The sequence below is a fragment of the Neopelma chrysocephalum genome, unplaced genomic scaffold, assembly GCF_003984885.1.
Source record: "Neopelma chrysocephalum unplaced genomic scaffold, ASM398488v2 Primary Assembly neopelma1_138, whole genome shotgun sequence".
Lineage (NCBI taxonomy): Eukaryota > Metazoa > Chordata > Aves > Passeriformes > Pipridae > Neopelma > Neopelma chrysocephalum.
The window spans coordinates 6,881,825-6,901,741 of NW_020897800.1; the positions used below are offsets into that span (position 1 = coordinate 6,881,825).

General features: G+C 45.3%; 1 protein-coding gene across 4 annotated transcripts in view; it reads left to right on the forward strand.

Annotated features, from left to right (window-relative positions):
• NFRKB (nuclear factor related to kappaB binding protein) overlaps nucleotides 1-19,434 on the forward strand; it is a 22,342-nt gene extending 2,908 nt beyond the window's left edge. Inside the window, exons 1-26 of one of the 4 annotated variants that reach the window (XM_027699562.1) lie at nucleotides 1,595-1,645; nucleotides 2,308-2,449; nucleotides 2,859-3,060; nucleotides 3,140-3,267; nucleotides 4,318-4,492; nucleotides 4,689-4,790; nucleotides 5,311-5,384; nucleotides 5,768-5,852; nucleotides 6,092-6,272; nucleotides 6,471-6,579; nucleotides 7,034-7,160; nucleotides 8,028-8,078; nucleotides 9,027-9,106; nucleotides 9,189-9,229; nucleotides 9,655-9,715; nucleotides 10,456-10,630; nucleotides 10,956-11,062; nucleotides 11,522-11,645; nucleotides 11,953-12,047; nucleotides 12,668-12,888; nucleotides 13,400-13,682; nucleotides 14,341-14,559; nucleotides 15,008-15,787; nucleotides 16,625-16,731; nucleotides 17,483-17,618; nucleotides 18,313-19,434. In XM_027699562.1, the coding sequence (XP_027555363.1) occupies nucleotides 2,327-2,449; nucleotides 2,859-3,060; nucleotides 3,140-3,267; nucleotides 4,318-4,492; nucleotides 4,689-4,790; nucleotides 5,311-5,384; nucleotides 5,768-5,852; nucleotides 6,092-6,272; nucleotides 6,471-6,579; nucleotides 7,034-7,160; nucleotides 8,028-8,078; nucleotides 9,027-9,106; nucleotides 9,189-9,229; nucleotides 9,655-9,715; nucleotides 10,456-10,630; nucleotides 10,956-11,062; nucleotides 11,522-11,645; nucleotides 11,953-12,047; nucleotides 12,668-12,888; nucleotides 13,400-13,682; nucleotides 14,341-14,559; nucleotides 15,008-15,787; nucleotides 16,625-16,731; nucleotides 17,483-17,618; nucleotides 18,313-18,438 (3,912 nt within the window). In that variant the 5' untranslated portion in view covers nucleotides 1,595-1,645; nucleotides 2,308-2,326 and the 3' untranslated portion in view covers nucleotides 18,439-19,434. Of the gene's footprint in view, nucleotides 1-1,594; nucleotides 1,646-2,307; nucleotides 2,450-2,858; nucleotides 3,061-3,139; nucleotides 3,268-4,317; nucleotides 4,493-4,688; nucleotides 4,791-5,310; nucleotides 5,385-5,767; nucleotides 5,853-6,091; nucleotides 6,273-6,470; nucleotides 6,580-7,033; nucleotides 7,161-8,027; nucleotides 8,079-9,026; nucleotides 9,107-9,188; nucleotides 9,230-9,654; nucleotides 9,716-10,455; nucleotides 10,631-10,955; nucleotides 11,063-11,521; nucleotides 11,646-11,952; nucleotides 12,048-12,667; nucleotides 12,889-13,399; nucleotides 13,683-14,340; nucleotides 14,560-15,007; nucleotides 15,788-16,624; nucleotides 16,732-17,482; nucleotides 17,619-18,312 lie in introns of those variants that run through there. The other 3 variants (XM_027699565.1, XM_027699564.1, XM_027699563.1) reach the window with 3 other exon arrangements.
• Nucleotides 19,435-19,917: the final 483 nt, after the last annotated feature.

A 19,917-nucleotide genomic window follows, 5' to 3' on the forward strand; every position in this document is an offset into this window, starting at 1 on the left:
ATTATTATTATTATTATTATTATTATTATTATTATTATTATTATTATATTTTTAAACCAGAGCAACCCAAAGATCTCTCCAGTCATGTCCCACAGGAGCGTAACTCCAGAGTCCTCTTGGTTGCCTGCAAGGTCTATGTTTTGCTCGGGGATTCAGGCTCCTCAGGGTCTAATGCTGTCCCCTGGAGGTGTTTTTGGGTCAGATTCTGTATTTTCCTGGAGGAAAAAGAAAACAACCCCAACCCACGCACCCTGACCGTGCACCTCTCGGACTGCTCGGGCCCCATCTCTTATTTAAGTGTGTATGTTTATTGTACATTTGGTGACTGTTGTTGTGTTCAGAGTCTCGTGCAACCTGGCAGGTGTAAAAAACACCCACCCCCCCCGAAATTAATAAATCTTTTTCTCTTTTTTTTTTTAAACACTTGTGATGATTGATCTTTTCTGGGGGGGGTGGTGGAGGGGGTGAGATGTGTTCAGTGGGGGGTGAGTGAAGTGGGGTGTAGATAAAGATATGGAAGTTATAGGGAAAAATACATTTGCTTCCTGATGTCCCACAACACAGTCCAAGGATAGGAATTTCACCACAGCTGCTGATTCAAGAGGACATCTTCCTGTAGTCCTTAGTTTTCAGCTGCTGTGGTGAAATTCCTATCCTTGGACTGACACATGTCCCCATCCCAAGGTTATCGCAGGTACTATCCTGAGATATCTGCCCTCAAAGTATGACCACCCCTCACTGGGTAAAATGTATGACCTCCACCTAAATGTAAAGAAAAGTTAAGACTGGGGAGAAGCTATGGAAGACTCCATCGTAACTTCTGGGATCATTCACTCTGGGGTGAATCTGTCTCTCCCCCATAGATGCCCCTTGGGTAAAAACTGCATGAATGATTATCTCGACCTCCCCTTCTCTGGGGATTAGAGCTTGTCTCTGTATTGCTTTGAACATGTTTCTGCAGTCAGACACTATCGCTGGCAGTCCTCAAACCTCAACCCATCACAATGTTATTAATATTCTGTAAACTGTTAACTGAGTCCTTCAGGGGTGCTGTCAGTGGGTGAAGGTGTGGAGATCCTGGACGGGTCTCTCTGTTTGCTACATTAAAATTTAAAATACAATTAATATTAGCACAGCATATCAATGACTAATCCACTTAATAGATTGCAATCAAGCCATAGAAACCTACAACTGATACGCGGCTTCAGAATTCCACAAATACTTTTTTTTTTCCCTGAGAGACTTAGAGAATCATTTTCTTTCAGAAGATCCTCTGAGCGCTGGAGATGAATTCCAACCTAAACTTCCCAGGGGAATCATAAATCACAGCAATCACTGTGGAATCAGTGATCTGGTGAACTTGGTGGAGGGTCCCCATGGGGGGACGGAACAGCGGGTACGAGCGCCTCGGCCTTCCCGAGGCGCGGACAGCCTAACTAAGCACTCAGGGTTCGAGGAAACCTCCCGTTTCCAGCGACGCGGGTCCCGCCTGTCGCGACGGGCCCTATGGCGACCAGCACCGACGCCGCGGCCGCCGCCGCCATGGCGGCCTGAGGGGCGGCCCCGCGCAGGCGCGCTGGAGGGGGCGGTCGCGCAGGCGCGGGCAGCGCCCGCCGCCTTCCGCCTTCGGCCGGGCCGCGTGAGGGTATGAAATAGACCGATTTTCTCTCTTTTCCCGCCTCCCACCAGGGTTTAAGCCTTTTTTATATTGTCCTGTTCTTATTCCGCGTTTTCCATGCGTTTTCTCCCAGCCCAGAGCTGCCCGGCTGTTGCAAACCGTGCCGCTTGGCCCTGTCACAGCTGCACGTTCAGCCTGAGACAAACCCCACCTCACACCTGACCTTCGGTTCTGCGCCTTAAAACCGCTCTCAGGGTTTAAATGCAGATTTTCATGGTGTTTTGCAGTACTGAAACAGTTCCTGCAGGTGGGAAGTGAATGGGTCACCTGTGCTTCCCAGTCTACCTGGTATTCCCTGTCTGGAAAAGCCTGAGGGCTTTTCCAGGGAAAAAACAACCCTGTGACGGCTCTGTTAGTGTGACCTGTGTTGTAATTGAAGAGGAAATTTTTATATAAAATTATATATATATATTAAAAAAATATGCGTTGTAATTGAAGATTGCATTTTAATACAAGTATATGTATTAAAAACATCTTGTTATATATGTATGTATGTTGCAGCCCAATGTCACAGCTTGCATTTCAACAACCACTCATCAAAGGTGGCTTCTCAGCCATTCCTCACCTGGGAGTGGGTCTGTCTGGGTTTGGCATTTTTGGATGTTCAGGGCTTTATTCTCCTTGTGCAGGAGCAGGAGGGGGTGAAGGATGGACTCCCTGGACCACATGCTCACGGACCCCCTGGAGCTGGAGGGCAATGGCAGTAGGATCATGGAGGACTGTATGCTGGGCACCACCAGGGTCAGTCTGCCTGAGGACCTGCTGGAGGACGTGAGTAGTGCTGAGACACTTTAACTTTTCATAATCTGGATTAAAAACATGTTTAACTCCCTCTCTGGGGGTTACAGAGCAAACTGAAAAGAGGGGAGATGTTTCTGACTGCCTAGGAAAGGTGTCAAAAAGGGCTTTGATTAATCTCAGGAAAACATCTTTTGAATCAATTCTGTTATATTCTTATTTTGAAGTTGCTTTTAAGAAAGCTGTTACAAGCTTTGAATGACTTTTCTGGTTGTTAATAGTATCAATTTCCTCACCTTTCCTCTTTATGCTGTGTTGTTACTATATTTGATTAGACACTGTCTCATGACTGGTGCTAATTCACCACAGAAAGCCTCAAGGACTAGATCATTGTCAAGGACCTGGATGCATTTTCTTCACTGTTGTTTCTTGCTTCCTTTAGCCTGAGATCTTCTTTGACGTTGTCAGCTTGTCCACGTGGCAGGAGGTCCTGACAGATGCACAGCAAGAGCACCTAAAAAAATTCCTGCCTCACTTCCCTGAGAACAACCGGGAGCATCAGAACAAACTCATCTTGGCACTGTTTGGGGGGGAGAACTTTCGGTTTGGGAACCCACTGCACATCGCCCAGAAACTCTTCCGGGGTCAGTGAGCTTCTGGGTGAGTTTGGGGGAAGTTCTGAGCCAGCAGTGACACCTCAAGTGTGTGTTGTCTCTGTCGCAGATGGACACTTCAACCCCGAGGTGGTGAAGTACCGGCAGCTGTGCTACAAGTCGCAGTACAAGCGCTACCTGCGGGCGCAGCAGCAGTATTTCTACAGGCTGCTCAAGCAGATCCTCACCTCCCGCAATGTGAGTCTACTCTGCCATTGACAGTTTGTCTTTATAAAACATGCCATGGTGCCTTCACAGCTCTTTGAGGTCTCTCCTGTAATGAATTTAATGAGTAATGTTTCTGGTTTTTACAGTGGCCCAGAGAGAACACCAGACCCATTGTTATGTTTGCAGATTTTGGGTTTTGTAACTCATAGCTCTCAGTTGTGTGTAGTGTCTTTTTTTGCATGCCCACCTTGCCCCCACTTCCTGCATTTGCCCCTTTATAACTTACTGTCTTCTTAACAAGTCACTCTGCCTTTGTTTTCAACCATTTTTGTCACTCTGAAACAAGTACAGTTGCTAAATGCATAGTTACAAAATATGTAGATACAAAACTCTAATCCTAATGCCTGTAAATCCCTGAGGAAGTCTTCCTCTATAGATACTTCTGTGAGCTAATTGCTGCCAACTGAAATCAGTTTGTTGTAGATACTTGCTCACTTATCTTTTATTGCATTTAAGACATTGAAGCATATGGGATGTATGGATGAAGGTGAAAGTCTGTCTTATAAAATGCCCAGTAGTGTTATGGGAAATAGAGAATCCCAGAAGGGACACCTTCCACTAGACCTTGTTGCTCCTGGCCTTGAACACTTCCAGGAATGGGCAGCCACAGCTTCTCTGGGCAACAATACAGAATACATAGGAAGTTATTTCCTCTGTAGCCATAAGGGGTAAAATGTTTTCTTTAAATGAGGCAATATTCCATGTCTGTGTTACATACTTGGCAAGGAAACTACGTCTCACACCAATGGTTAAGTTCTTCTCAAATGAGATACTATTGTGTGTGCAGATGAAGGGGCAGAAACTTTGCCTTGCTTTTTTGATGGTTTAAAATCCTGAGTCTAAAATCCTGTATGTGGCAGATACTGATCCTTCCTAAGGGTTCCCTTATACAGGACTGAGGTGCTGACCGCACCAGCTCCGCATGGGAACCTTGCTGGAAATACCTGAGCTGAGCTTACCTGTCCTGGCTTTAAGAACCGTAGCTGACACAGCTAATGTTCCATTAATCTCTTCTTCCAGCACTTGCTGGAATTAGCCAGGAAAGGAGGCCCTGACATGACCCTGAGGAGAAGGCACTTCCCACCAACATATGACTCGGAAGAACGAGACAGACGAACACATCAGCGCTACCTGAAAATCCTGAGGGAAGTGAAAGAGGAGTGTGGAGACACTGCCTTGTCTTCTGATGAAGAAGGTAATGCCCTGGGCTGAACTAAAGTCTCGAGGTGTGAATGGAGAAAGACACACTTTTGATGTGGGGACAGTGTCTCTGTCAGAACGATGAAATCTGGACTCTAGTTTTACTGACTGTGATCTAATGAACATGAGGTAATAGAATTACATAGATTGGTTCTAAGTCTTGCAGAAGTAAATTTATTTTTCTCTTTTAGAACTAATCTCTTGGCCTCCAAGTTCTCCAGCACGTTGTTCAAGTCCACCAGTTCCCCTGAGAGTGATCCCCACATTGTCAACCTTGGACATGAAAACAGCAGGTGAGAACCAAACCAGGGGCCAATACAGATTTAGAGAGGAGAATTACTTTGAGACCTTGCAAGAAATCATCTTGAAAATGTATTGTTTGATGAAAACTTGTAATGCTTCATATCTGCAGTCAACACAACAGTTGGTTCTTCTCTCAGTTTTATAGCAGTGGTATTTTAACACAAGGGTCACAGTTTGTGTAATACTACCAATTGCTCTGTTGTATTCTGGCTTTAATGATTGAAGCGTTAGCATGGTCCAGTTCAAAACATTTAGGAATCCCAGTCTGCAAACCCTTCAGGCTGGTTCTGGCTTCTTTTCACTTCCATGGCTGCATCGGCAATGAAACCTGATGACCCAAGGAAGCACTGAAACAAATGAGTGAATGAAATGCAAATAAGGAGAAATTAGTTATTGAAATTTGGAGATTCCTGGACATGAGAATGGATAGAAAATGTCATTCTAAGAAGTCTGGAAAGTAACAGTAGGGGAGTACTGTGCAAATAATATCTGAAATCTCTTTCATTGCAGACAAGATAGAACTTGGGGAAAGTGATTTGAAGATGATGCTGAAGAAGCACCACGAGAAACGAAAACGTCAGCCTGTAAGATGTCAAAGTCTGGGACTGCATGTTATCTTTTAGTCTTTTATCTGTTAGCCATAAAGTTCAATATGATTGCTGTTCTTTGTGTGCAGCCACTCTCCAGCTCTTTACCATAACCTAAGTTTAATTGTCAGTGTATAGATGGAGGTCCTGCTTATGCTTATCTGGTTAGAATTTTGTAATTTTAATTACATGTTTTGCAGAGAAAAAATTTGTGATTTCAGGGTTAGAAGACTTCCCAGCTTTTGTTGCAGTAAATAACTTCATAAGCTCATCCTGGTTAAGTTTGGGGCATTTCCATACTTAGGTACTTCTGCACCCTTGTTACTATCTTAACACCATGTCCTTTCCCACTTTAATTTCTGCCCCATTGTCCTGTGTAGGATCACCCTGATCTGGTCACGACAGACCTGACTCTGGAGGACATCATGACTCGAGTGAATGCTGGCAGGAAAGGCTCCTTAGCAGGTCAGTGGATCCTTTGCCTTTTTAATTTTATATACATTGGTTTAAAAACTAGAGGTTTTCTTTTGTAGGGAAAAATAAAGATTCATGGCAATGACTGGGAAGGTGAAATGAGTTATGTATGAATGAGTGCACGCAACACACATTTCTGGATTTATGTTTAAATAGATAGTTAATGACTCTCATTGAAATATTGTAAGGAGCTTTCTAATTGTTCTTTTTACCTTTTCTTATATCTAAAGCCTTGTATGACCTCGCGACTCTCAAGAAAAAGGTGAAGGAAAAGGAGGATAAGAAGAAAAAGAAGCTGAAAGTTATTAAATCTGAGGTGGAAGATTTGGCTGACTCTTTTGGCAATGCAGATGGAATCCCACCAATGCCTCAGGATCTTTCCCCCCTCCCTCTGTCATCTGTCAAAGAGGAGTAAGTGCTGCAGAGGGCCCTGAACACCTTGCACAGGTGGAGGGAGCAGCAGATGTTACAGCTCAGATTTTTGTGGGACTGTTGCAGGCTGTGTTTTTGTGCGGCTTGGGATGTGTGGAATGTGTGGTGTTCATCTTTGTATATGAAGGTGAATGTTTACTCAGAGAATTTACTCTGCTTGTTCTCTTTCATTTGAAGACCTCTTGAAGACATGAAACCATGCCTTGAAATAAATGAAATATCATCCAGCTTCTTTTTCCTTCTTTTGGAGATACTGTTTCTGGAAGGACCTGCTACTCTCTCGGTGGTAAGGAACCTGCCACTTATCTAGGAATCTTTACAGGAAGGAACATTGAAGGATAGAGGGGTTTATAGCTATGTAATAGTGATTTTTCTCCAGAGTTGTCTTACTGTAAATTATATTAAGATGTAGATTACATATTAAAGCAATTAAACCATATGGGAGTGCTACCACATTCTGTTTTTAACAAGTTTCATGAATTTAATCAGTTGAATCCGTAAGTCGTTCTATACCCATTCTATAGATCATGCTTAGATATACTCTGTATATTAAGGGCAGAGATGGGGAAGTGTTTGTTTAAAATACCACATTACAGTTACTTGAGAAGGTTGGGTCATTTTTTTTACATACATAAAAATCTTTCTGTCTCCTGAATGTGTTTAGCTGGTTTGTTTTCTGTGGAAACAGTCACAGTTTAAAGTGTGAGGTCATTAATGAAATATTTCCTTTTCCTGTTCAGCTTGAAGATAAAGTTCTCGACTGGCAATCTTCTCATGCCAGTGCACTAAATAACTGGTTCTCATTTGCCCCTAACTGGTCTGAACTGGTTTTACCTGCCTTGCAGTACTTGGCAGGTGACAGCAGAGGTAAGAATAGCTGTTAAAAATACTAATGATGCTTGTTCTTCTGTTCCAATCAGTGCTGGTTTATATTGCAGCTCAAATAAACTTTTAATTCATCACCACAATGAATCACTGTATTGCTCACTGTTATAACTTACATGTCCTGATTGTGGTTGGCTTGTTTTGCATGTGGATAGTAGATAAGTCCCAGCTTGATTCCCAAGCATGTGAAAATGTGTGTGAAATTGCCTCTAGATAGACAGTTTCTCCTCTTCAGATCATGGCTTCAGGCAGGGTGTTTGAAGCTGGAAGGGATTAGTTTCTTCCCCCACAGTGTGAAGTCATTGTGGTTGTCTTTGGAGATGATAAAAAATAAACTAGATAATGCCCTGAGCAATCCACTGAAACATGGAGTTGGCCCAGCTTGGACCAGCTGAGTTTCAGGCCTTCCTTTCAAACTAAATTATTCTGTGGTTTAGATGTACTTAGTGGGAAGTTTTAAAGGCAGGGACAGAGTAGATTGCAGTGGCCTTGCAGCATGTTCATTATAATGCTGGTGGATGCTGTAAATCCCAAGTTTGCTTCCGAAGAGCCCAGGAATAGTCACTCACAGTAACAGCATGAATAGACACTTACAGCATGAACAGACTCTCAGCTGACAGCCTGTTGATGGAAGGCTTATTATCCTGTTCTGTTCTTTCCTTGTGCTTGCCCTCATACTCTGAAATGCTCACCTTCCCTTTGGGCAAGGATAAATTTAGAGATGCACTTACATAATCACTTCAAATGCTCTGTCATTGTGAGCCCAACTCGACCGTTTGCATTACCACAGCAGGATGTTGGGCTTGGACCATTGGCTGATGTCTCTGATATGCACATTTTTCATTGTAGATGCTCCTTTTGTTGAATTCAAGGAAAAAACTCAGCAGTGGAAATTGGTTGGTGAGTACCTGGTGCTCTGCTATGGCTTCTGCTATAGCAAAGGTTTGTTATTTTCTCCAGGACTTTACTTTTCAGAGTGCTGAAGCCTGCAGAGAAGCACAAGCAGAGCTGTTAATTCCATGGTTAGGCCTTTTCTTTTCTTTTAGCTGAGCTAAAATATGTTTTGGGTTCGAGGTTTTCACAAGACATCAGTATCAGCAGCAGACAGATCATAAATGAGCGAAGGCACTGGGCTGTATTTCTTCATGTTGCTGACTTAGACATGTTTGTCATCTTTCAAATTGGTCTGAACACCTTCATATTTTCCCTCCTGTAGAGCGTACCTTCTGACTATTCAGAGTAATTATTCATTATTACAATTACAAATGAATTAAGCTTCTCTCTGGAGCAAACTGATACTATTCCAGTTCTTAAAAGTGGGCACCAAAGAGCAAACTGATGATCAAGGTGCCCAGGCTCATACTGAATTACAGATGTCTTGTGTTTATGTTCATTCCTTTAGCTACTAGGCAGAGCTTTTCATTCTTAACTGTAGTGATTCTAGTGATCATATTTGGAGGCCTAAACTGGCAGAGATTTGGAGTCAGGAATATATTCCTCTGGTTCCTCCCCTAATTTAGGTGGAGGGTTTGTAGGCACGTGTTTCTGCTCATGGACTCAGTGACTGGGATTACTTTGGAGAGTGGGAACCAGGTGTCTGTGTTTCAAACAGCATCTTGCCTGCTGTGCCAGGAGTTGAAGCTCCATCCTTTCTACTAACATAGGAGAATCACTGGGGTTTAGTACTTTCCTAAGCCTGGATGTGTTCAAGTGTTGCAATTGGAGCATCTGTGAAGTGGGGAAGATGTCTTGAGAGGGGGAGGGAGCAGGAGATGACTGGGAGGTACAAGCAATTGGCTTTGTAACAAATAAGACTTCTATTTCTAATTTTTCCTGATTTCTTACTAGGTACATACCAAGATCATGAGAAGGAATTGGCAGCACTCTTTCACCTCTGGTTGGAGACCAAAGACCAGACTTTCTTCAAAGTGAGTCAGACAAAAATCACCTCCTAGCAGCACAAAACCTGACTGAGTTCTCCAGCACTGACATTTCTCTCTTTCTCTGTAGGAAAATGAAGACAGCTCTGATGCCATGCCACTGCCCAGAGTGTAAGTGTATAACACTCCTTGAAAGCTTTTGCAGTGCTGCTGAAGCTGGGAGGTTTGGTCCTTGCACCTTTGGATGTTAAAATAAAACAATTTTACATCATGGGTCAGGAGGAAACTTGATAGTTTGATTTTATAAATGCAGTAACTGGATTTCATAAAGTCAACTGATTTTCTCCAGCTTTGTATAGATTATCAAACAAAGCTGTAATCCACCGTAGGTCCTGATAATGGGATTATTTACAGTCCTTGCTTGCCTTCAGGTGCATATTTTAAGATCTCTGCAGGGCTTACTTTATGTTACCATAAATGCTTCCAGAATTTGTTCAGAGGAATTTGCAGAAGGATGAGGTGACTAATCCTTTGGGATGTCTTTAGGACTGTTGTGGGCTTGTTGTGCTCAGAGCTGATGGTGTCCTTTGTTTCAGAAGGACTGACTATGTAGTCCGGCCTAGCACTGGAGAGGAGAAGCGGGTGTTTCAGGAGCAGGTAAGAAGAGAATCTTCTTAATTTTAAAGGCAGATGTTGAAACAGTTGTCCACTAAAACAGGAGAATTTGTGTGGGATGGCAGTTTTATACTCTACACAAACTTGTTAATATGAAGAATTAGTATTTTTCTTCTACCTTGAAGTCGGTATCTTGGCCTTACATAAAACTTGCTGACAATGTAGCTGCTTCAAAACCAGTATTTCCAGTGGGTATTGGGCAAAATTAATTGAAATTGGTGGTGTCAGTTGGTAGTGCCAATATTTCTGTCTCTTTTTTTCCATCCCCCAGCATAGGAGGATGACTTGTTTCTCTTCTTTTGGGCATGTATGAGTACAAGCAGAAAATAAGTGTCAATAAGTACACCCATACATTGAGTTATCTTGTTTGCAGTAGATGCAAGTGGGAATTACAGGATAAACACATGATGGGGGTTCTTTAAATGTTGCTGGAGTTGAGGAGAAGGGGGAAGGGGGCAGAAGGCGTATCTCTTGTATCTCTGGCACCTCTAATCTGTGCAGCTGCTTGACAATAAACCTACTGTATTGCACCTGCACACCTTGGTTAGGGAGTGCTTAGTATTTTGTTTGAAGTAGTTTGTACTTTTCTTGATCCAAAACAAGTTTATACAGCAGTATTTGAGCCTTAAATTTAAAAAAGCTTTCTCTAGAGAATGGTAACAAGTATATAAGGCTGTTGTGTACGTTGCCTGCTAAACTCAGTGCTCTTGTCCCCCACCCAGGAGCGTTACCGTTACAGCCAACCCCACAAAGCCTTCACCTTCCGCATGCACGGCTTTGAGTCAGTTGTTGGTCCTGTGAAGGGGGTGTTTGACAAGGAAACCTCCTTAAACAAAGCTCGAGAACATTCTCTCCTGCGCTCAGACAGACCAGCATATGTCACCATCCTGTCCCTTGGTAAGGTGATGGCCAAAAATTTACTTTAAATAAGAAAAATATCCCCCTGACCCTCTGAACAATGACTTAAGGAATCTAAATTGGTGTTGAGTGCTGTTACTCAAGTTTATCACTCCTAGCACAAAGCTGGCACAGTTGATGTATTTTAAAATAGTCCTTTATAACCTCTCATATTTCTGAGGGATTTTAGGAACTAGATTTTAGTGAGCAAGTAGGCACTGTGAGAGCAGGGGGAATAGAGCAATCCCAAAATGCACCTGCTGGAGGACCTGACTACAGCTGCCTACTTACAGCTGGAAGTTTAAGCTCTGGCTTTGTGTTCCAGTTCGTGATGCTGCTGCTCGCCTTCCTAATGGAGAAGGAACTCGTGCTGAAATCTGTGAGCTGCTCAAAGATTCCCAGTTCCTAGCTCCAGATGTCACCAGTGCTCAGGTAAGTTGGATGTCACGTTTGGCCTCGGATTCTCCTAAAAATACACTGCACAGACCCAGGCAGCATTCAGGGTCTAAGGCCCAATAATTTTATGCTGCTCTGATTAGCAGGAGAGAACTGTGTACCACTCTGAGCTGCTGCAAATCTGCACCAAACTCTGGATGATGAAAAAACAGCTAGAAAAGCCACAGAATTAACACTCTGTCACAGAGCTGCTCACATTTTAGATTCAGAAACAGTCCATTTTCCAAGCTTTTAGCTTTGGCGGAAGCTCCATTTAATCCAAGATGACAAACAGCATCCTGTGCTGCAACATCTGTTCTCAGTTGGTCCTAACTCAGGTGAACACTGCTCACAGCTTACACAGGTTTTCTGCCAAATAGGATGGCTTTTTTTATTCATGAATTTTGGCCTGCCCAGCCAGAGATATCTTTTAATGTGTGAATTCTGAACTTCCAGGTTAACACTGTTGTCAGTGGTGCTTTGGATCGATTGCATTATGAGAAAGATCCCTGTGTGAAATACGACATTGGGCGCAAGTTGTGGATCTACCTGCACCGGGACAGGAGTGAAGAAGAGTTTGGTGAGCCTTGGGGATCCCATAAGAATTGAAAATGTTTATAACCAGTCTTGCAGGGCAGTGTGTCACTTTGAAGTGTCTGTTTGAAAAATAGTATCCCATGTACAAGAACTCCAGGTGTATGTTCATTCACAACTTCTTATGTCTTGTTGTCAGCCTTTTTGACTAATTTTACTTGGTATTTTTCTTTGCATTATTACAAGGCTGTGTAATTCCTTGTCTGAAGATGAATTTACAGGTCTGAATTAGCCTCCTCCTTAAATCAGTTTGCTTGTGTTCAGGAGCTCTAACCATTAATTTGTCCTTGCAGAACGGATCCATCACGCTCAAGCTGCTGCAGCAAAGGCCAAGAAAGCTCTTCAGAAGCCAAAACCTCCAGCTAAAATGGTAGATTTCTTTGCTCAGGTTTGCACAGCCGCTTTGGGGATTGGGAAGGAGATTGGGCTCAAATTAATCCATAAATTCTGCATCCATAGTGGGTGATGAAAATTCCCACGTTTGAGTTAGCAATTCATGATGTATATGAATGTCTGACACCAGTGCACAAAATCAAGAGGGAAAGAGGGAACTTCTCCTCCACTCAGCTTCACTGCTATCCTTGTTAACTCAGCAGAAAGGGCAATGGAATTCATTTTGCTCCCTATTGTAGGGGTGGTCTTTCAGATCTAGTTTTGAGGTTAATCTGCAGCAGAGTGTATGGAACACACACTCTCCCATGCTGTGCTGGAGCTGCCAGGGTTTGGATATCTTTTTGTTGTTACTGATACCAAATCTCTCTAAAGTCCTTTCTGCTGGCACATTAACCAAGGTGGAAATCTGAATGTTTGTCACAGCTGAGGTGCACTTTTCCCTGAGAACAGGAGCAGCCAAACACCCTAAGTGATCCATGACTGCAGCTGGGGAAGGCAGTCAGCCATGTCTGATTTCCTCATTCACAGCCATACAGAACTCATGTTAAAGTGCTCAGCCCACTCCAGGGTGCAGCAGTACCAGTTTTTGAGACACGGGCCGTGGTTCCTTTGCAGAAGTCGAGCAGCAAGGAGGGTGCTGTGAAAGCCCTCCCCAGCAGCACAGCAGAGCCCAGCCAGCTGAGCCTCAGTGACTCCAGCATGCCACCAACTCCCGTGACACCTGTGACACCAACTGCACCAGCATTGCCACCAACACCCATTTCACCCCCTCCAGTGTCTGCAGTCAGCAAGAGTGTATCCAGTGCTGGGGCAGAGCCAGCAAAACCCAGCCAGAGGTACTGCTTCTGTCTCCTATATCCGTTGGGAATGTTGGTGGTTGTTTTTCAGTAAATTTCAAAATTGTGTAATTCAGTTATGAGGGAGCTGGGGGGGCTCAGCCTGGAGAAAAGGAGGCTCAGGGGGGACCTTCTCACTCTCTGCAACCCCCTTACAGGAGGGAGGAGCCGGGGGGGGGGTCAGGCTCTGCTCCCAGGGAACAAGGGACAGGATGAGAGAGAACGGCCTCAAACTGTGGCAGGGGAGGTTCAAGTTGGACATCAGGAGGAATTTCTTCACTGAAAGGGTAGTCAGGCACTGAAGGGGGCTGCCCAAGGAGGTGGTGGAGTCCCCATCCCTGGAGGTGTCAGAGGAATGACTGGACGTGGCACTCAGTGCTCTGGGCTGGATGACAAGGTGGGGATCAGGCAAAGGTTGGACTCGATGATCTCAGAGGTCTTTTCCAACCTAAATGATTCTGTGAATTTCCTACATTTCTTTGCTGACCTCCTGCCTCTCTCTTGTCCACAGTGTCCTTCTGGTATCGTCCCCCACCATGCCACAGCTGGGCACGTTGCTCTCCACAGCTCAGAGCTCTCAGGCACAGCCGGGGCCGGCACCGCCCGCCCCGCGCGTGGTGGGTCACGGAAGCTCCTCGGGGCTGCCACAGGTGCGGGTGGTCACTGCCCAGTCCAGCCTCCCAGCAGTGTCCCAGCAGGCCCCAGTGGTGACCCAGCAGCAGCAGCAGCAGCCCACGTCAGTGCCTCAAATCCGCGTTCCAGCTACAGCCACACAAACCAAAGTGCTCCCTCAGGTGAGTTGGAAGCGGTGGAGGAGCTCTGACATCTAATCTGACTTGTTCTGATGTTCTGATGTGGTGCACACTTGGAGCATGCAGTAACTGCAGAGCAAGAGCAGAGAAACAGTTTTACATAAATAATATTGTTCAGTGCTCTGTTTTTCACCCCTCTGCCTGTTTATCTGACATCATTAAATTGTGCACTACACAGAAAGTCCATAGAACTTAGAATCACAGAATCGTTAAGATTGGAAAAGACCTCCAAGATCACCAAGTCCAACCATCAACACAGCACCACCTCCATGTTCACCACTAAACCACGTCCTCAAGTGCCACATCCACATGTTTTTTTTGAACACTTCCAGTGGTGGTAACTCCACCACTGCCCTGGGCAGCCCATTCCCAATGCTTTACAACCCTTTCTGTGAAAAAATTTTTCCTAATATCCAACCTAAACCTCCCCAGTGCAACTTGAGACCAATTCCTCTTGTCCTGTCACTTGTTACTTGGGAGAAGAGCACAGCCCCCACCTCACTACAACCTGCTTTCAGATAGTTGTAGAAAGCAGTAAGGCCTCCCTGAATTTGCAAGCTGAGGCACAATACAAAAAAGAATTACTAGACTGTTCACAGTGTGTTATTCTGCTCATAGGCTTCCTCCTTGTCTTCTGTAGGCTGTGATGACTCTGCCAGTGAAAGCTCAGAGCAGCCCTGTGCAGGTGCAGAGAGCAGGAGGCTCCGTGGCAGGACAGGCAGGTCTCACTGTGACAGGGCTGCCTGCAGCCCCCAGTCCTGCTGTAAAGCCAGTGACCAGCTCCCCAGGCAGTTCTGCTGCCAGCACCTCCTCCACCACTGTCATCCAGAACGTGGCTGGCCAGAACATCATCAAGCAGGTGAGAGGGAGGGAGAGACAAGGAATTGGGCTCCACAACCCCGCTGTTGCCTGTTTGTTGGGACAGATGTGTTGTGCAGGTGTGAGCACTGGTGTGAGCTGGTAGTGGTGTGTGAGTTATGGACTGTGCAGATTTGGCATTGCTGGTTGGTTGTGTTTGAGCCTTGTTTCCATGTACAGGTGAAAGATGTGTTTGTGGAGGTTCTTTAGTGATCTCTCATTTGTCTTGCTTGGAAAATAAACAAGCACCACGGTATTTCCTATTTTATGTGAGTTTGGGAATGCCATCTGATACACAACCAGAACTGTTTTCAGTAGTGTACTGCGTGCCAGTGTCACTCCGCTCTGATTCTGATGTGAGCAAACATCATCCTGTTGGGAAGTTCTGCTTTGAGTGTGCCTTGGGCTGTGTCCTGGTTTGACAGAGCCGTTTCTCTGCTCTCTCCCAGGTGGCTATTACAGGACAACTTGGCATGAAGGCCCAGGCTGGCAGTGGCATCCCGCTCACAGCGACCAACTTCCGCATCCAGGGGAAGGACGTGCTGCGCCTGCCCCCGTCCTCCATCACCACGGACGCCAAGGGGCAGACGGTGCTGCGCATCACCCCGGACATGATGGCCACCCTGGCCAAGTCCCAGGTCACTACTGTCAAACTCACCCAGGACCTCTTCACAGCAGCGGCGGGGAGCAGTGCTGCTGGGAAAGGCATCTCTGCCACTTTGCACGTGACATCCAACCCTGTGCAGACTGCTGACTCTCCAGCCAAGACCAGCACGGCCACTCCTGCCTCCTCCAGCCCAGCTGGGAGCACGGTGGTTAAAGTGACTCCTGACCTAAAGACTGCAGAGCCAGCAAGCTCTGCTTTCCGCCTGATGCCTGCCCTGGGCATGGCTGTGGCAGAGCAGAAGGGCAAAGCCATAACCACGGTGGCATCCACAGAGACCAAGCCGGCTGCCACGATAAGGATCGTGCAGGGGCTGGGGGTGATGCCCCCCAAGGCTGGGCAGACCATCACTGTAGCTACTCACGCCAAGCCCTCGTCCTCAGCAGTGAGCGTTGCTGGCACAGCCCACACCTCAGCTGTGTCCCTGCCCACCGTGAGTGCCACGGTGTCCAAGGCAGTGGCGGTGGCCTCGGGAGCTGCAGGGACCCCCATCACCCTCGGCACAGGAGCCACGGCCGTGCGGCAGGTCCCTGTCAGCACCACTGTGGTGTCCACGTCCCAGGCAGTGAGTAACGCTGGGCTTTCCCTGGGGGTGGGAGGCAAAGGGGAGCACTAAAATGTACTGATGGTGTATGGCCAAAAACTTCTCTTTACATCCACAAAGGCTCAAATTAAGTATGGTAGAGTCATAGAATGGTTTGGGTTGGAAGGGACCTTAAATCTTGTCTCATTCCTGCCATGGGCAGGGACACCTTCCACTAGACCAGGTTACTCCAAGCCCTGTCCAACCTGTCCTTAAACATTCCCAGGGATGGGGCAGCCACAACTTGTGTTCTGGATGTGGGTCTGCAACTCATTTCATGGTCTTGGAGTTGTAGCTAAATGCCCCAGAAAAGTCAGATCTCTTATCCCCTCTTGCAAGTGAATGAATTAAACTTTGTGTATCTGAAGTTCTGCCTCATGCAGCTCAGTGTCTTGCCTCACACCTTGGGAATAATTTCCCTTGGAATGGTGTCATAGAATACTCAGAACTAGAAGTGCTTGTTATTCATATTGACTTTTTTACCAATGTCCTCCTTTAATGCCCAAAGCTGAAGGCACCATAAACTGTATCATTGTAGTTACATAAGCTAAATGACACTATGATAGTTTACTAAGGATAAAAATTGTGGATACTGTGGTGCAAAGATGATGTGGTTTTCAGGGCTCGGGCAGCTGTGAAGTGAATGAAATAGAGGTGAATTTTAATGAGCCTGAAATGGAGCACAGATTTCATCAGCAAAGCTGCTGTTGGTTTGCACTCCCAGGGCTCCCACAAAGCAGCTGAGTGGTAATTGTGTGTTGTCAGGCAGTTTCTCTGCCGAACTCCCTGTGGCTCCTCATGTGTCTTCAACTTCCCCAGGGTAAACTGCCAGCCCGGATAACGGTGCCTCTGTCGGTGATCAGCCAGCCAGTGAAAGGCAAGAGCGTGGTGACTGCCCCCATCATCAAGGGCAACCTCGGAGCCAAGTGAGTGCTTTGCATCCCATAGTTCTGCTTTAGAGGTAGGCTGGGGAAGGTCTGTGTTCAGTAGGTTCCTGGGGAGCGAGCAAGCAGAGGGTGGAATAGAATTGCTGTTTGTAATAGGTCCATTAGCTGCAAGAAACTGAGTATGGTGTCTGCAATGAGATTATAGTCTTTATTTGGGTGCCCTGAGATGTAGGTTCTAGCAAATACACCAAAGAAAAACATTCTTTGCTTTGAAACCAGCTGTTAGATTAGTTCTGTGGGTTTGAGCAAGAATTAACCCAGGGGCACACTGGAAAATACATATAATCCGAAACCATCTCTCCATTCAGGAGGCATGGGAAGTGTTAACTGCCTCGGTGAAAATTCCTCTGGCATTCAGACGTCGAAGTCTTCTTGTTTATTCTTCCATGAATTCTGATAGTGTCTCCCTTAGTTAATATTTCAAGGCAGAACAGTGAGCACTTAGCTGTTTTCTGCATTGAGAAGGGTTCAGGTCGGATCAGACTAACCCAGTGATGTGCTCAGTCCAGAGTCAGAGGTGTAATTCCTGTGATAAATTATTTCTCTATCAATGATAAATATTGGCATAAATTTGTCACTTCTGTATTTGCCACTTTTGTGGGGGGGAAACCCCCCCACTACTTAAAATCATTAGTAAATGAAGCAAGAACTGTGATCTCCTAGCAACTGCAGAACAGTTTGTGAGCCTGCTGTGCTGTTTACTAACCTTTCGACAATTATTTCTCCTTAGCATCAGTGGGTTAGGTAGAAATATCATCCTGACTACGATGCCAGCAGGGACTAAACTGATCGCTGGGAACAAGCCTGTGAGTTTTCTGACTGCACAGCAACTACAGCAGCTGCAGCAGCAAGGCCAGGCCACACAGGTAAGGGCACCTAGAATGATCATTTTGTTTGCTTTGTTATGACTTAACATCTCCATGAGGGCTTTACACTTGATACATGGGGTTCCAAGCAAAAGAACAGGCACACAGCTTGGCACATGAAGTCCATCACTACCTATTCGTTTCCTCCATCCAGATAAAGGTTTTAAATGTTTTTGAAGCATTGATAGTATTGTAAAATAAAAAATCCTGTCAGGATTTTTCTCTACACTCAACACTTTTCATAGTGCTTTGGCTTCTGTGGGTCACTGTTTCTTGAAGAAAACACATCACTGCTGTGCAAATCCATCCTTCTGTCTGGAAGAGTAGTGTTCAGTAATTCCAAAGAATTAATCTGCATTGAGAGCTGCTAGTAACAAGTCTGTAGATCTAATGGATCCAAGTCCTTCTGAAAACTTGTAAAAGCAGTTGACCTGTTGATTTTTATTCAAACTAGTTTTTAAGTCTTCCCTTCTAATCTGGAAATCTCTTGCCACCATCCGTTGTGGACAGTGGATGGAATGATCTTGTGACAGATTCTGTTCCTGAGGTGTTTTGATGCTTGGTTTTGTTCATATAATGGAGTTTTTGTTGGCAGCAGAAGCAGATCATTTACCAGAGCATGATGCACGTGCCGCCATTGTGTCACTATGTTGTTCTTGACACGAGTTGAGTTTTTGCTTTCTATTTCAAACAGGTGCGAATTCAAACAGTTCCAGCCTCCCATCTCCAGCAGGGAACAGTCTCTGGCTCTACTAAAGCAGTTTCCACTGTGGTTGTGACAACAGCTCCGTCTCCAAAGCAGACCCAGGATCAGCTGTGAACACTGCTCTGAACATGGATCGCTTTCTGAGAACATCCCCGAGCCCGTTGTCCTCCTCCATCCATCCAACCACAGTCATGGATAGGGATTGGACTGGGCTCTGTCCCGTGCTTGTCTGGGCTCAGCACTGGGACGTCTGGGTAGAAATTCCGCAGAAAAAGATGCTGTACCTGCAATTCAGTCCAGATGTGTAAAGCCAGATTCTGTGGCATGAAGAAATGTCTTCCAGATCTTTGTTCCCATCCAAAGGGATTTTGGCCAATACCGTTTCTGTGCATTTGGGTTGTAGACAAAGCAGTTGCCTCTGGTCTTCCTTAAGCAGGGAAACTCACTTGGGAGGGGTGATTCAGTGGCTTCTCAAAGCCATGGAGAAGATGCCTCCTTTTGCTGGAGTCTGGCTGTCACTGCTGTTATCAAGTGACTTATGGTGGCTTGGACATCAGAGTTTGTAACATTACCTGGACGTACATCCCTGACACGTTCAGTGTCCTATTTATAGACCTTTAAATCCCTCTCCCCTCTCTCTGACCCCAGACTCCTGAACAGCTCCCACATCCACGTCAGGTTTCTGTCCAAGGCAGGATGAGAGTCAAGATGGTTTTTGCTGTAACAAAGTGAGTGACCATGGTGGGGAGAGGGACAGGAGGAGGAGACTGTTGTGTGAACAATGCCAGCAAATGGGAATGTAGCAGAAAGGAATGTTCACCAGAAAGACCCTCTTTGCCTCAACAAATAAACCCAGTGGAAGCAAACTGCAGTTTGTTTCAAAAGTTTGGAATATGTTTTCAAATACACCCAAACTGTTGTCTCTTGGATTCTGAAGAAGTACTTTAACCGGTGACCCCCACCTTTAGTTTTGTTTTTACTTTTCCAATTTTATCTTTGTAAATTTGTTTGAATTTTGCACATACTAGAGATGAATTTGTAACTGTTCTGACATGACCTTGAAGATGTGTTGGACCAGGAGAAGAATAAAAATGTAGAAAGCCTTACAGATCTCTGCCATCTCCTTTCAGTTCTGTGCAGCATGTTTTGTGTACAGTCATTGTCCAGCTTGCCATTGGCTAAAAGATTGTCCATCTTCTTGGTAAGATGGTTCTTTATAACCTGGTTTCTCTTGTAGTTTTCTTTTTGAAGATGTGGTTTGCTCCACAAGAAGTGTCTGGGTGTAAATACTGGGTAAGCAGGACACATGAGTTCAGCACGTGAAAGCAAGCACTGGAATTATGGTTTATATGCTTCAGGGACGGAATCTGGAGTGGTAAAGGTTTTCTGAGCAGCTGTCCTGCTTTGTCAGGTTTTGTACCTGTTTTGTACATTCAAGGAGCCACCAGAAAGTGGTTTGGGAGGGAGGTGAGGATGTTCTTAAGTCCTTCTAGTTGGGAAGTTAAATGAAGAAATTAAAGAGATAAGCAACTTCCTAGTATTGCTTATGTGAAAAAGCCTCTAAATTCAAAATCAAGATAATCCTGTTACATT